This window comes from Zea mays, chromosome 3 (assembly GCF_902167145.1).
Source record: "Zea mays cultivar B73 chromosome 3, Zm-B73-REFERENCE-NAM-5.0, whole genome shotgun sequence".
NCBI classification, from domain to species: Eukaryota; Viridiplantae; Streptophyta; class Magnoliopsida; order Poales; family Poaceae; genus Zea; species Zea mays.
Genome location: NC_050098.1, coordinates 151,287,266 through 151,302,028, shown reverse-complemented (window position 1 = coordinate 151,302,028; position 14,763 = coordinate 151,287,266). Strand labels below are relative to the sequence as shown.

The 14,763-nt window shown below is 48.9% G+C and overlaps 1 protein-coding gene across 2 annotated transcripts; it reads right to left on the bottom strand.

Annotated features, from left to right (window-relative positions):
- Nucleotides 1-617: 617 nt before the first annotated feature.
- LOC100381986 (WD repeat-containing protein 33) lies at nucleotides 618-14,137 on the bottom strand. Of its 2 annotated transcripts, none has more exons than NM_001174756.1 (18): nucleotides 13,718-14,028; nucleotides 13,368-13,459; nucleotides 13,094-13,162; nucleotides 12,580-12,684; nucleotides 10,853-10,948; nucleotides 10,693-10,775; nucleotides 10,524-10,595; nucleotides 10,346-10,443; nucleotides 9,827-9,886; nucleotides 9,698-9,758; nucleotides 9,537-9,624; nucleotides 9,281-9,344; nucleotides 8,973-9,051; nucleotides 8,697-8,786; nucleotides 8,437-8,525; nucleotides 7,717-8,180; nucleotides 1,765-2,025; nucleotides 618-1,040 (listed from the first exon to the last, which is right to left on the bottom strand). In NM_001174756.1, exons 1-18 carry the CDS (start codon nucleotides 13,926-13,928, stop codon nucleotides 966-968), a joined length of 2,157 nt encoding a protein of 718 aa, NP_001168227.1. In that variant the 5' UTR covers nucleotides 13,929-14,028; the 3' UTR covers nucleotides 618-965. The 2 variants fall into 2 exon arrangements, with proteins under 2 accessions (NP_001168227.1, XP_008673111.1); XM_008674889.4 differs by having other exon boundaries at nucleotides 619-1,040; nucleotides 1,765-2,007; nucleotides 13,718-14,137.
- Between the last annotated feature and the right edge of the window lie 626 nt (nucleotides 14,138-14,763).

Here is a 14,763-nt window from a genome sequence, read left to right as displayed (position 1 = left end):
GCCTTGATAGGTGGGCCAAGCTGTGGTAATGCCCATGCGGTTGGATGTGGCTGAGAGCACGACTGAAGACGATGGATGTGGTGTAGGCCACCATGGATGCGTCCGATGCAGCCTTTCAAATGTTTGACCTGTTTTGCACGATAGCACAATGCACCAGCAAATAATGGTGCTGGCGTCAGTTTAACGTAAACTGTGTTTTTTTTAAAAGAAAAAACATCTTGTGCCACAAGATTGCACAATTTTTTGTAAAGAAAAACCATCTCGTGTCACAAGATTGCACATGCGATAGATCTCATATTGTAACACTCCATTCACTTCTGGACCAGCTATACTTACTCATGTCAGTTCTATAGAATCATATATTATTCCCACAAACCAACACATATCTTTTATGTGTACTTTATGTTCACTCATACACACCCAAAAAACTTACCGATCGATCACACGTCCCAAATTGCTCGTCAAGCACCCTTAATTTGAAGATTTTTTCAAGACAGACTTAAAAAAAGAAAATACATCTTGTTGATATGAATACACTATCAATTCTATTAAGCCTTAGGCCAATCAATTCTACTGTCAACCGGGGTCAGGATATCACACGTATTGACTGCCATCGTCTGTCAACAACTCGTAAAGTACACATGCAATAACTGGCACAAGTGAAGTTCACGCTTCTCAAAACTGAGGGAAAGAATTCTCTATGTTCAACATCTAAGCAGCCGGCAAGTAAAGGCACGATTCGAATTACAGTACAAATGAGGCACATGACAGAAGGCCCCCAGTTGTAAACCACAGCACGAGATAGCAAAAATCCTAGCTGCCTGAGCAATAATCGTGAAGAAATCCCTCGTGATTTGCGGGAGTCTAGACACGCTGATATTGCTCGAGATGGATTTACATGCTACAAATTTAGTGTCACGAGAAAGTTTAGGTTCAGTACAATCCTTGTTTTGCTCCAGGGATGGTCACTGTGTTGCCGAGCCTCCTCGAGGCGGCGGGTGCTGTGGCGGTGGCGGTGTAAGGCCAACATTACCCATTCCCTGCAGAAATCAGCAACACCAATGCTTTTCAGTAAATATGGTCAATCTATAGTAATGTGGCTAGGTAATGCAGAAAAGTTTAGTGATGCAGATGACTAAGGTCCGTTTGTTTCCTTCTAGGATTATATAAACTGCCTTATTTTGTATAAATTATACAATCCATGTTATATATTCTAGTTTATATAATCTTATTTATTGAGTAAATATTCACCCAGTTCCAAGGGTTCTAGTTTATATAATCTTATTTATTGAGTAAATATTCACCCAGTTCCAAGGGTAGTGGATAAAAAGCCAAAAAAATCTACAATAAGAACCTAATAACCTGCTTATGGATTATTATGGAAAGAGGGAATCGGTGGTATAGAAAAAGGAACAACAACGCAAATGAGATAGAACAGGAAGAGGTTCAGAGAGACAGGGTGCAAGAACAGAGGATTGAGCTTAGTGCTGAATCTGTGGAGAAGGAACAGTCTGTTAACAACACCGGTGATGGTTTAGCTACGTCTGAGAAGTGAGAAGGATAAGCAACTTGAGAATAAATGATATGCAACTCTTCTATATGTTCAACTCTTCTACGTGTTTGAGAAAGAAAGAAAAAGAGTGCTAAACTTATGTAATTTTGTTGCTTATAAGTAATGAAATTCGGTTCGTACAGGTTGGGGAAAAAATACCCTCTAGGCTCTAGGTATGTATTTCAAAATAAAAATGCAATAACAAGTCTTACCTGGTAAGAGCTTAGACCAGGAATGGATGTCATTTGCCCTTGTGGAGCCATTTGTCCCTGAGGCCGATTATACATGCCACCCATAGGAAAATTTTGTACGCCAGACGAACCTGATGCTCCTTGGATGTTTCCCATCCCACTTGGGAACCCACCCATTGGGGGTACAGTACCAGGAGGCACAGAACCAGCATGCATCTGATTTAGGCCCATCATGTGCTGTGGCATTTGGGGCATCATCTGACTCTGTGAACCATGCATTGCCTAGAAATATTAGAATTGTCAAATCTAATGTCACCGCAGCTGTAATTTACCAAGGAGCAGAAAGCATCCAAATATACTCTAATCCGGTTCCTTTCATGTAACATCAAATTAAACAGTGAATTCACAGTAACATAGAATCATGCAACAGGCAGTGTTGAGGAAGACAAGTGTGCAGTGATTCAGGTTTGGGGACTACAAAACTTATTTCAAACCAACCAGTCAATGCCCTTATTTTTTCTTAAAAAAGGATGCAAGGTAATGCACTATAATTCATTAGTTATTAGACATGTAGGGAGCACGTTAGATAACCAAAAATAGAGAAGTAAAAGGCATTTTTTGTAAAAGACAGAAAAGATGGCTTTTCCAAAAACAGGTGAATTAGCCTGCTAGAGTGCTGGTGTGTTTTGATCATGGTTCTGAAATTCAATGAATTCATTCTTCGCCTCAAAATTTTGATCTTGGAATTAGACTGCTGCAACAAATAGCTCTGCCTTGATGATGCAATGTTTTTAGATGTAATCATTCTTGTTGGAATGTGAACCCTAACCCTAACAGGGGTTGGGTGATGTATTAATAGGCTGAGTAAACTGGGCCAGGCCCATTACAAAGGGGTGAGATGGTCATTATACGGGGAAGACCCCAAACCCTAAACGGGTATTCTAACACCCCCCCGCAGTCACAACTCTATCCTGTACAGATGTTGAGACTGGATCGAAAGTCTAAAAATACACTCGACGGTAACCCCTTGTTGAAGATGTCGGCGAACTGCAGCATGGTGGGGACGCTGAGAACCCGAACGTCATCGGCAGCGACACGCTCGCGGACGAAGTGCAGGTCGATCTCCACATGCTTCGTGCGTTGATGCTGCACGGGGTTGGTGGAGGTAGACCGCGCTGACGTTGTCGCAATAGACGAGGGTGGCGCGCTGGAGGGGACTGTGGAGCTCGTGGAGGAGCTTGCGCAGCCAGGAGGCCTCTGCCACGCCGTTGGCCACGGCACGGTACTCGGCCTCAGCGCTGGAGCGAGAGACGACGGGCTGACGCTTGGCGGCCCAAGAGACAAGGTTGGCGCCCAGGAACACGGCGTAACCGGAGGTGGACCGGCGCGTGTCGGGACAGCCCGCCCAGTTAGCGTCGGTGTACACCACGAGCTCCGACGTCGGGGATGGTCGGAGAAGGAGGTCGTAGTCGAGGGAGCCGCGGAGGTAGCGCAGAATCCGCTTGAGCGCGGTGAGATGGGGCTCCCGCGGAGTGTGCATATGCAGGCACACCTGCTGGACGGCATATGCGATGTCGGGCCTGGAGAAGGTGAGGTACTAGAGCGCGCCGGTCAGGCTCCAGTAGGACGTCGCGACGGTGACCGGAGGCCCGTCATCCTCAGAGAGCTTCGCCTAAGTGTCGACAGGCGTGGAGCAGGGCTTGCAGTCAGACATGCCAGCCCGCTCCAGGATGTCGATGGCGTACTGGCGCTGGTGGAGGAAGAGACCCTGGGGCCGGCGCTCGGCGGTGATGCCGAGGAAGTGGTGTAGGGGCCCCAGGTCCTTCATCGCGAACTCCAGCTAAAGGGCGACGATCGTGCGGTGTAGAAGGTCGGCGGTGGATGTCGTGAGCACAATGTCGTCGACGTAGAGCAGGAGGTAGACGGTGTCGTCGCCGCGCCGGTAGATGAACAGGGACGTGTCCGACTTGGCCTCAACGAAGCCGATGGAGGCCAGGTAGGAGGCGAAGCGACTGTACCATGCCTGTGGCGCCTGCTTGAGGCCGTATAGGGACCGGTTCAGCCGGCAGACCAGATCCGGACGGTCAACGTCGACGAAGCCGGTGGGCTGGCTGCAGTAGACAGTCTCCGTCAGAGTGCCATGGAGGAAGGCATTCTTGACATCGAGCTGATGGATCGCCCAGTCGCGGGAGAGGGCGAGGGAGGACGGCGCGAACAGTGGCGAACTTGACGACGGGGCTGAAGGTCTCATCGTAGTCCACTCTGGGGCGCTGTGTGAAGCCCCGAAGGACCCAACGGGCCTTGTAGCGGCCGAGGGAGCCATCCGAGGTCAGCTTGTGGCGAAATAGCCACTTGCCGATGACCACGTTGGTGCCTGGTGGACACGGCACCAGGTCCCAGGTGTGGTTGGACAAGAGGGCCGCGTACTCCTCCATAGCACGACGCCAATGTGGGTCGGCGAGGGCAGTGCGAACGGAGGAGGGCACCGGGGAAGCGTCGGGTGGAGTGTTGAACGTATCAGCTGACAGCTGCCAGGATCAGCCGGTCGACGGGGCGAAGAACGCCAGCGGCGCGCCGAGTCACCATCGGGTGGACATGTCCGGGGTCACGGTGGATGGCGACCAGGTGGTATACGGACGACTCGGAGCGGACCGCCGAAACGTCGAGAGCGGCGGGTGTGGCCGGCTCGCGGCGGTGATAGACGACGGCGGGGTCGGCAAAGCGGGTCGCGCTCGTCGACGGGCCCGAGTCGGGGGGCGCGGAGGTAGTGGCGTGGCCGCGGCGGTGGTAGACGAGTGTGGGGATGGCGAAGCAAGCCGGGGTCGACGGGGCCGCGCGTGGCGCAGGCAGGATCGACGGGGCCGCGCATGGCGCAGGCATGACCAACGTGGCCGTGCGTGGCGCAGGCGGGGTCGATGGCGCCGCGCGTGGCGCAGGCGGGGTCGATGGCGCCGCGCGTGGCGCAGGCGGGGTCGATGGCGCCGCGCGTGGCGCAGGCGGGGTCGATGGCGCCGCGCGTGGCGCGGAAATGGGCGCGAGCTGTGGCGTCGTGGCTGCACGAGGAGCAGGTAACGACGCAAGACGGGGCGCCGGGGGTGGGGGGAACCGGGTCGGACTCGAGGAGGGAGTCAAGATCGGTGGGTGGGGTGGAGCCTGCAAGGGGAAACACATCTTCGTCGAAGACGACGTGACGAGAGATGATGATGCGCTGGGAGGTGAGGTCCAGGCACCGATACCCCTTGTGGTCAAGGGAGTAGCCGAGGAAGAGGCAGCGAGTGGAGCGAGGAGAAAGCTTGTTAGGGGCGGTAGCGGAAATGTTAGGGTAGCAGGCACAGCCGAACACGCGCAGGTGGTCGTAGGAAGGGGCTGTGCCGTACAGGGCGAAGTGAGGTGTAGGGTGGCTCACCGCCTTCGAGGGAAGACGGTTGAGGAGATGCGTGGCGGTATGAAGGGCCTCTGCCCAGTAGGTGGCAGAGAGAGACGCCTGAAAGAGAAGGCAGTGGATCATGTTGGTGGTGGTGCGAATCATGCGCTCGGCCCGGCCGTTCTAAGCAGAGGTGTAGGGACACGAGAGACGCAACTGGACGCCGTGAGTGAGGAAGAAAGAGCGGGAGGCGTTGTTGTCGAACTCGCGGCCATTATCACACTGCAGGGCACGGACCGGGCGCCGGAACTGGGTGGATACCCAGGCGAAGAAGTGAGTGAGGGTGGTAAACGTGTCGGACTTCAGCCGAAGGGGGAAAGTCCAAAGGAAATGGGAGTAGTCATCCAGAATGACCAGGTAGTATTTGTAGTCGGAGAGGCTAAGGACAGGAGATGTCCAGAGATCACAGTGGACAAGATCAAAGGCCTGAACAGTCCTGGACGTGGAAGTGGAAAAAGGAAGACGGGAGTGACAGCCGAGCTGACAAGCATGACAGAGGCGCTCAAAAGAGCCCCGAGTATATGATATGTCGGAGAGGCCAGAAAGCTAGGACATGACGTCAGGTCCAGGGTGCCCGAGGCGACGGTGCCAAATGGCGGAGGAGGTGGTGGTAGTAGCAAGAGCATGTGATGTGGTGGTAGTAGTAAGTATAGGAGATGAGGCTACTCTGGTGTGGGGAGTGGAGGGCAAGTGAAGAGAATAGAGGGGGCCGAAGCTGTCACAGCGAGCGAGCACAGCATGTGGGAAGGTGGCGTATGGTGAGGCCCCAGGGGTCGAACTCCATAGAGCACTGGTTGTCACTAGTGAAGCGACAAACCGAGAGGAGGGGATGAGTCAGTCCGGGAGCAACAAGGACGTCGTTAAGGCAGAATGGTCCTGGAAGAACCAATGTACCTACTGAGGTGACTGGGAGGGTGGAACCGCTGCCGACGACGATGGAGGTAGGATGTGAGGGGTGGGGTGGATGGGAGTGGAGTAACGAATTAGTGGTGGGGGTAGTGTGGAAGGAGGCCCCGGAGTCAACCACCCAATCGGTGGTGGTTCGGGGAGGTGGAAGTGGCGAAGGTACGGTGTGAGCGGAGAGGGCCAAATAAGGTGCCCCGACAGAGGCACTAGGGAGGGAGATGACACGGGCTCAATCGCTAGGGAGGCGATCGCAGCACGTGGGAAGACAAGCGGTCCAGGCACGTGACGGCCCGCCTGAGGGTGGACCTCGACGCAGTCCCGAAGAATAGGGTTCCAGACTGGATCGAAGGACACGAACATGCCCCGGATGAGCTGGCCGCCGTGGAGGAGGACACGCACAGTCACGAGAGCGGCGGGCTAGGTAAAGCTCATGGCGACCGGTGCAGGCCGGCGCAGGGAGGCGCGGACTGGACAGCCAGGCGCGGAACAGCAGGGGCGGCTGGGTGCTCGGCGTCGGGCGTCCTCGGCACGAGACAGCAGGGGCGCTGCTTGGCGCGGAACAGCAGGGGCGCGGGTCCTCCGGGCGGGTGCTCCTGGACGGCGCGGGGTCGATGGGCGCGAGCTGCCGGTGGGGGCGGCGGCGCCTGAGCGCGGGCGTCGCGGCACTTGGGTCGCTGCAGGCTTGGGGCGCGGTGTTGGCTAGAAACGGACCCGCTTAACGGCGTAGCCGTGTCCGGCGAGCAGCGCGATGGGCGCCCGCGGCGCGCGCACGTCCCAAACGCGGATGGACTTGTCGACGGAGGCGGTGGCGAGGATGGAGGGGTCGTACTTGTCCCAGTCGAGCAAGAGCACCTCGTGGTCGTGCGCGGGCAGGATGAGCGTGGGCGCGGGGTCCCAGACGTCCCAGACGCGCGCGGTTCGGTCTCCGGAGGCCGACGCGAAGACGTCCGGGTGGCGCGCGGACCAGGCGGCGGCGTAGACGCAGTACTCGTGGAATGGCGGCTGGGGGACGCGGCTGGGGCGCGAACTGCAGGGGCGGCAGGCAGCAGGGGAGGAGCTGGCGGCTGGGAGGGAGAGGAGGGAGGCCGGCAGCTGGAGAGGGAGGCCGGCGGCTGGGGGGCCGGCGGCGGGAGAGGGAGGCCGGCGGCTGGGGGCCGGCGGCTGGAAGGAAAAAAACTAACCCTAGCTCTCTGATACCATGTTGGAATGTGAACCCTAACCCTAACAGGGGTTGGGTGATGTATTAATAGGCTGAGTAAACTGGGCCAGGCCCATTACAGAGGGGTGAGATGGTCATTACACGGGGAAGACCCAAACCCTAAACGGGTATTCTAACAATTCTTCACCTTAAACTCAGATGTATTCATGTGTCATATCAAATTCATACATATTCATGCTTATCTCAAACTAAAGCAGACATGCTAACAATTTTGAAGGTCAATTGGAGTTTTTTTTTCTTTGAGAAAAAAAAACAAGTTCACTGAAAACGGTCTTTTGATGCAAACTTGCAAGGTTTGCAGACGAGGCATTTGGTTTTCGATTATCACTTATCAGCTCAGATAAATAGAAAGACAGAACATGCTAAGTAAACAGTTGTACCTCCCTCAGTTTAACAACGTTGTAAAGGTATCAATGAACAGTACCGTTGGGTGAGGCATAGGCGGAAGCGGTGGGTTCACTTGTGATGGCACTGATGGTCCACCCATTGGTGGAAGCTGGGGAAGAGTAGGCCGAGATCCTTGTGAATGTGAAAGCATGTGAGCTGGTGCCTGCAGTTGGGGCATGTTCGGAGGTGGTGGCTGCGAAAACTGGGGATGTTGCTGCTGAGGTATCTGTTGATACTGTTGTTGCTGCCCAAGAAGTGATGGATGAGGACCTGGTGGCAGCGGGGGTTGCCCAGGTGGAAGACCCGGAATAGATGGCCTCTGCTCTCCATCAGATCCATCAAAAGACTGGCCTGCCAAGGTCATTGCAACCCCAATGCCAGGGATGGTACCTTCATTGCGTGACAATCCAGGAGCAAATGGTCCAGGCGTTATTGGAGGTTCAGGCATCTGGAATCCACCCATACCACGAGCACCAAAAGCAGCATGTTGGTCACCAAAACCTGAAAAAAGTCATAATCTATGCATTAAGAATTCCTTCTTTGGAAGGAAAAGGTCACAAGGCAGCACATAAACACCATTAAACACCTGTCTGTGTGAAGCAAGTAATAGACGAACTAAATAGTGATATTGGAAGGGGGTGTATACAATTATACATGTACATGCAAGTGCAAGAGTATATGTCTAATATGTTATTGTTTTATGACCAAAACAGGACAAATGAGATGAAATAACGAGCTAAATTCAAATAAAGGCAACCTTGCATTTGGCCACTGTTGTATCTATCACGGGTAAGATCACCAGGCCTGTTTCTACACCAGAACTTTGTAGCGTGATCATTGCCTCCACTACAAAATAAATCAAATATTTGATTTTTAATGAGTTCACATACAACTAAAGCATTAAACAAATGAAACAAATTGTATTGAAAATAAATTCAGATTATGTATGCATTACAGTAAAATAAGCAAACATGTCATAAAGTGTTACAATACAAAATTCAAAAGCAAGCCAAGTACCTGCAAAGTAGATAGCCTACAGGATGCCACGAAAGATCCCAGACACTACTGTCATGTGCATTACTTATTTCAATCTGTGGAGCTTCATGGCTGACAAAAAAATGAAACAGCTTGCTCATCAAGTTGAGACTTGAGACATTATTTTCAGACAACAAAAGACATAAAAAGTTGTACGTCGATCTTGGAGGGTGAAAAGAATTGAATAACTTAGCACAAAGTAGCAAATTCCAAGGGTGACAAAGATCAGTAATTTCAATTATGCTATGGATACCTTACCCGACTAACCAATGAAATATAGCTCCATCAAAGCTCCCACTAACAAAATATTCTTCATGAAATGGGTGCCACGCCAATGCTGTAAAAATGAAGTAACCGAATACATATTCAGTACAACCTTGGCAAACAAGTGTGGGCACCATACCTTTCTAGAAATTTTTTAGCCACTGTTCTAACAATCATAGAATGTATGGTTACAATGAACAAATGAACTAGTACATCCAAAACTTGTGTCAATTTTTGAAGCTTAAAATATGTGAAGGGGTATATAAATTATAAAAATCTTGATATTGGAACAGCTATCTAACCAGTGACGTCCTTGGTGTGCCCACGGAAGGATTGCAGCTCTTTCATGGATCTAATATCATACAGCTGCAAAACGAATTAGTGATAGCATTAGCAAACGTACCAAAAGTTAATAATTTACTGCCATCATTTGCTCACAAGGATGGATTGGCCCATCTCCATAGACAGCACTAGAATTTTGGTTATAGCGTGTACACTGCCATCAGTTCTTTGAAGACAAGAAAAACAGACCAAAGTACAAAAGAACAAGCAACAGACCTTAATAATCTGATCCTTCGAGGCAGTCAGTACCCAGTTCCCATTCTGATTCCACTTCACGCAATGCACAATATTTTTATGACCATGGCTGCAGATATAAATCATAATGTAACACAGATCTTCAAGAATTAACAAAATATGGAAGTGGCAGGAATACCGACAATGAGCTCAGCTCTCTGCCACTTTTTGCATCCCAAAGTTTCACAAGATAGTCTTTGCCACCTATGGACACAGAATTGAATAAGTCCCGCATGAATAAACTCATTAAACAAGAACAAACATATACTAACCTGAAACCAGTAAAGACTTTGTAGGATGCCAATCGACAGTTTTAACATCCCAACCGTGGCCTGGCTGAGTTGAAGGGAAATTCAGGTTATTTGATGAAAAAACAAAGTAATATCACATAATAAAAACTCGACCCACGGGGTAAGACAGCCCCCAGGTATTACATTAAGAAGATCTTCTCACGCAGGTCGAGAAAACCCCGAACCCCTACCCCACCCATACGCAGCGGCACCGTAGCCCACCCATACACCGCGGCACCGTAGCCCATGTGAGAACGACCGCGAGTCCATGACCAGGGCCGAGCCTTAGGCCTGTGCTTTAGCGTGGGACAGACGAGAGGGTTTTTTTAACCTCAACCTAAAATTCGCTCACACGGGGAGTCAAACTCAAGACCTGAGAAGTGCTACTCAGACCACCTAACCAACACAGCTAAAGGCCCTTTCGCGTAATATCACATAATAACTTCAAATAATCAGCTGTATGCCAGATTAATATTTGCAAGAAAATTTTAGCAACATTACCAGTTAATGATTTTTCCTCTTGGCATCTTGCGAAGTCCCAAACCTTCACTGTTCGGTCATCGGAGCAGGAGCAGAATTTTAAGTCTGTCCTGGAAAAACTGTTTGAAGGACATGTTTCAGCACACATTGAACATGAACTTTGTAGCAAACAATAAAAAGTGCATCATACAGCCATCACCTTAAACCACGAACTGATTCTCTATGAGCTGTTTTATTCACTTTGACGTTGTTCATGTTACTTTGCCAATACCTGGAGAAGAATTCAAAAGGTTCAGCTGAAGAGTTAAACAATGTACAGTTCAAAATGACGATTTTTCTTGAAGGTACGAAAGCGAAGGGACATGTACTTGATTGCACCACCATCATCTCCCGTCACCATCCAGTTTTCATTGTGACTCCAAACCATTGATCTCACAGGTAGATCATGAGCCTGATTGTCAGATTTCTCCAAAAACTAAGTTAAAACTATCACATATTAGTAAGTCCAAAATAATTAATGTGGAATACCTGAAGTATCATTTCAAAGTTAAAAGATTGCCCATTCCATAGCGTAAATTCACCACTTTGTGATCCAGTGATAAGTCGACGGCCTGTAGGGGTCCACTTTATCCACAAATAAAATTGTATTATACCCCAAGTGGATGAAAATAATAGAAGTGGATGGATGTTGATTAAAGTGATAATTATGCTACAGATTGTCATAATCAACAAACTAAAATAGACAAAATTAATAAGACAGCACAGTTTCTTGACAATATTTACCTGGTTTGTAGTGTACTCAGTGATTTCAAGTCGTCCGACTAATCGCGATTAGTCGCGATTAGTCGGACTAGTCGGTCCTGTTAACACGACTAGGGAGGCCGACCCGATCAGCTCGACTAATCGTCCGGTCGTCCGATTAGTCGTCGACTAAACACGATTAGTCGTCCAGTTTAGGTCGGGACGATTAATTTTCCAGGGCTCCTGTTTCGGCCTGTTTGGGATATGGGCTGGACGGCTGGGCCCATTAGTGTAACAGTAAAACACACGTTAGGGTTTAGGTCACCTTCTCCTCTCCTGTTCCGGTGGCTTTTTGCTCTTCTCTCCTGTTCAGGTGGCTGTGCCTGTGCGGCGGCTCACCTCTCCCTGTGCAACACCGGTGGGTACCCTCTGCCCCCTCCTTGTTCCTCAATGTGCTCACCTGCTCACCCTTTTCCTCGGTGGCGGCAGCCCTGCACCTTCCTCCTCGGCGTCAGCAGCTCACCGTCCTCGACGGCGGCGGCCCAACAGCAGTCTGCAGCGGCGGCGGCCCAGCAGCCATTAGCACCAAGATGAGTACATCAACCGACGGTAACTTCAATCACTGCACCTTTCTTTTGATCTGTCCCCCCTCTTGAATCCCCTCTGCACCTTTCTCTTGATCTGTCCCCCCCTCTTGAATCCCCTCTTCAATCTGCTGCTGCCTTAGCCACGATTAGTCGACCTAGTCGTCGTCCTAATCGCGATTAGTCGCCTAGTCGCCCAGGTGTGTCGACTAGCAAGTCGCTCGACTTGAAATCATTGAGTGTACTAATGCATAAAAGAATAAATGCTCATTTGTAGCAGTTTTTACCAAGATCACAAGGCAAGGCTTGGATGAATTTACCAAAATGCAATAGTAATTTGCATGTAGCATTGCAAATTTTGAAATTCTGACTAGTGATCAGCCCAGGATATAAGTGGTAGATTCTAATATTGTATTATTGTTAATCATGAATGGCATATCAATGAGCATATTTATCCAACTGTAAGCAGTTACAGGCTTTTAAAAATAACAACTTCACAATAGTAATCCATAATCCATATGGTTGAAATATACACCTAGAGATGAATTACATTTCATAGAAATCCTGATAGAGCTAGCTTCGCGGTCAGGAAACAATAATAGTTTTGAAGGAAAGCAATCAGATTTCAGTAAGTGGAAGAAAGGCTTCAAGGATGGTATTTTGCTGCAATCACGTAGGATAAATGTGTCTCTCAGACCCTCTCTTAGCTCAAGTTTCTTCTATGGTGTATCTCTACTGTCTACTCTAATTTTTCCCCTTGGTGTTGCTAATTGCATTTATGTATAATCGCTTGGTATTGCTAATTGGATTTATGTATAACCAACAGCAAGCTGTTGCTTGACTTCTGAGAATACAAGTACATAACAGCGAAATGTTCAATGTGGATTATTGAGAAAGCAGAAAAATAGGTTACAATACTCAGTTACTCACCAAGACACGATTAATAGAGCACCGGTTCTTATTGATTGACGAATGTACAAATTTGGCAGCAAAACTTGTTGAGGGATTGTCTGGATATGCGACAGAAGGTAACATCTGCAATTCGTTAAAGCTATCAAAATAAGTTTGTAACAAGAACTAGTCATCAAGATCTTTGATTGGTTATTAGGATTAACGGGATTTTCTGCATAACATACTAACATAGAGTAACTATCCATGTTAAGATTAATTGAAGAATTACTAGCATGATAATTATTCGTATGCACTTTTTGTCGAACTTCACTATTATGGTGCACAATAGTATTGTGTCCATTGTATGCTAGATTCACATTTAACACTTCAATCCGTAAGAATTTCGTATAACATCTGATTGCTCGTGATTTCATACAGATGAAGGTATTTATCAAACATAGGTACTATCTTCTAAAGCTTAAACCAATCAATACTCATAGCATAGGCAACTGCCGCTCCATTTTTTTAACATATTACGAGTGAAGGAACATACATCCAGGACAGCTGCTGGAGTTGGCTGCAATGTGAATCTATCCCTAGCGTCCCGCTGCCACATGCGAGCCTGCAATTGTACATAGTGGAAATCAGCACTACTGATGGGATGGAAACTGCATGTAACAGATGATAAGCATGCATTACAAATTCAAACTAAGATATAAACAGAAACAGAAAAAATATAAACTTTAAAGGATCAAAGTCCAGAGTCCTCCGAAATAAACTCTGTATGATTATGGATATCCAAACAAAAAAATAGCAATCCAAACAACCTGAACATAACGGACAACACTGCTTGTGTAGTCCACTGTTCGTCGCTGGACAGGCTTCCGCATCCTTTTAGCACCAAAACTGTCACCATAAGCTGCAGAGAATCAAAATTACAATGTGATTTGTGTAGTTATGATATGCAAAGGTGGACCAAGAAGTCTACAGTTAAATCTCAAGAAACTCCCGGTATGTTTAACTTTTAAGTGGCAGTTGATCTCACACTCTTGAGTTTATACGGACTGGCAGTAATAAGGCAATACCTGCGACCTAATATAGGTATCTACCTACTCTTCCCCTGACCCTAGAATGGAGGGAACAACGACTACCAGTGAATGAAATGTTTAGCTGTTACCGTCGTAAGGAGGCTGATGCTGCTGCTGTGACGGGGGGGCCGGGTGTGCGGCGTAGTCGGGCGGGAGATTGGTGGAGGACGCCGCGGACAGCTGCCGCATCGGCGGGCCGCGGTAGAACTCGCCACCGCCGCCGCCACCGGCGGCGGAGGAGGCTTGGGGCGGCGGGTGCTGCGGCGGAGGTGGAAGCTGCTGCTGCTGCTGCCGCATCATCTCCGCCGCCTCGCCGTCGCCGGGAGGGGAAAAACGCCGAGGAGGGGCTAGGGTTTTGGATCCGTGCGGCGGGAAAGGGGTCGGCGGCTTCTGGGTTCGGCGTCCGTGAGACGATGGGTTCGGCTGTCGACGAGCCGAGGTCGAGGGAGCCTAGTTCCCAGCTTGAGCTCAGCCGCTAACTCGAGCCGACCGGCGGCGCGTGTTTCATGCCTAGCTCGATACAAAGTCCGCTTGAGTTATAAACGAGCCAGTCGTGAGTCGGGGCGCGATCTGTGGTGACCGGTGAATGTGAGCATAACTAGCTTGCAACCAGGACGTTTGGATCCTTCATTTTAAAAGAATTGGAATTCACTCAATAAAGCAACTTATTTAGTTTAGAATTTGGTATTCCACCACTTTCCAAAGTTCAGATATAAGCTTATCTCAAATTCATAGGGTGGAGGATAGGAAATGATTTTATACATGAGTAGAATTTGTTTCTACTCTGTAACTTACATGACATTCTTCGTTCCACTCCTCTATAGTAAAAATGTAGCACATAAATATGTAGGACATCTTGCTAATAATAGTATACAAATATATTTTATATAAAAACGAATTATCTTAATTGATATATGCCTAAATTATTATTATTGGAATAGAATTCAATTCCAGTAATCCAAACGGGGCGTTACAGTTTTCTGCAATGCTATCTAGATCTTAAATTTTCACACAGACATGTATTTTGAAAAGTAATATGATGACTCACTTTTCAACACATTCAAAACACTCAGACTGAACCGAGAAGTCTTGATATTATAAAAATCATCATAGGTGCCTTGTTACCGGTAACAAT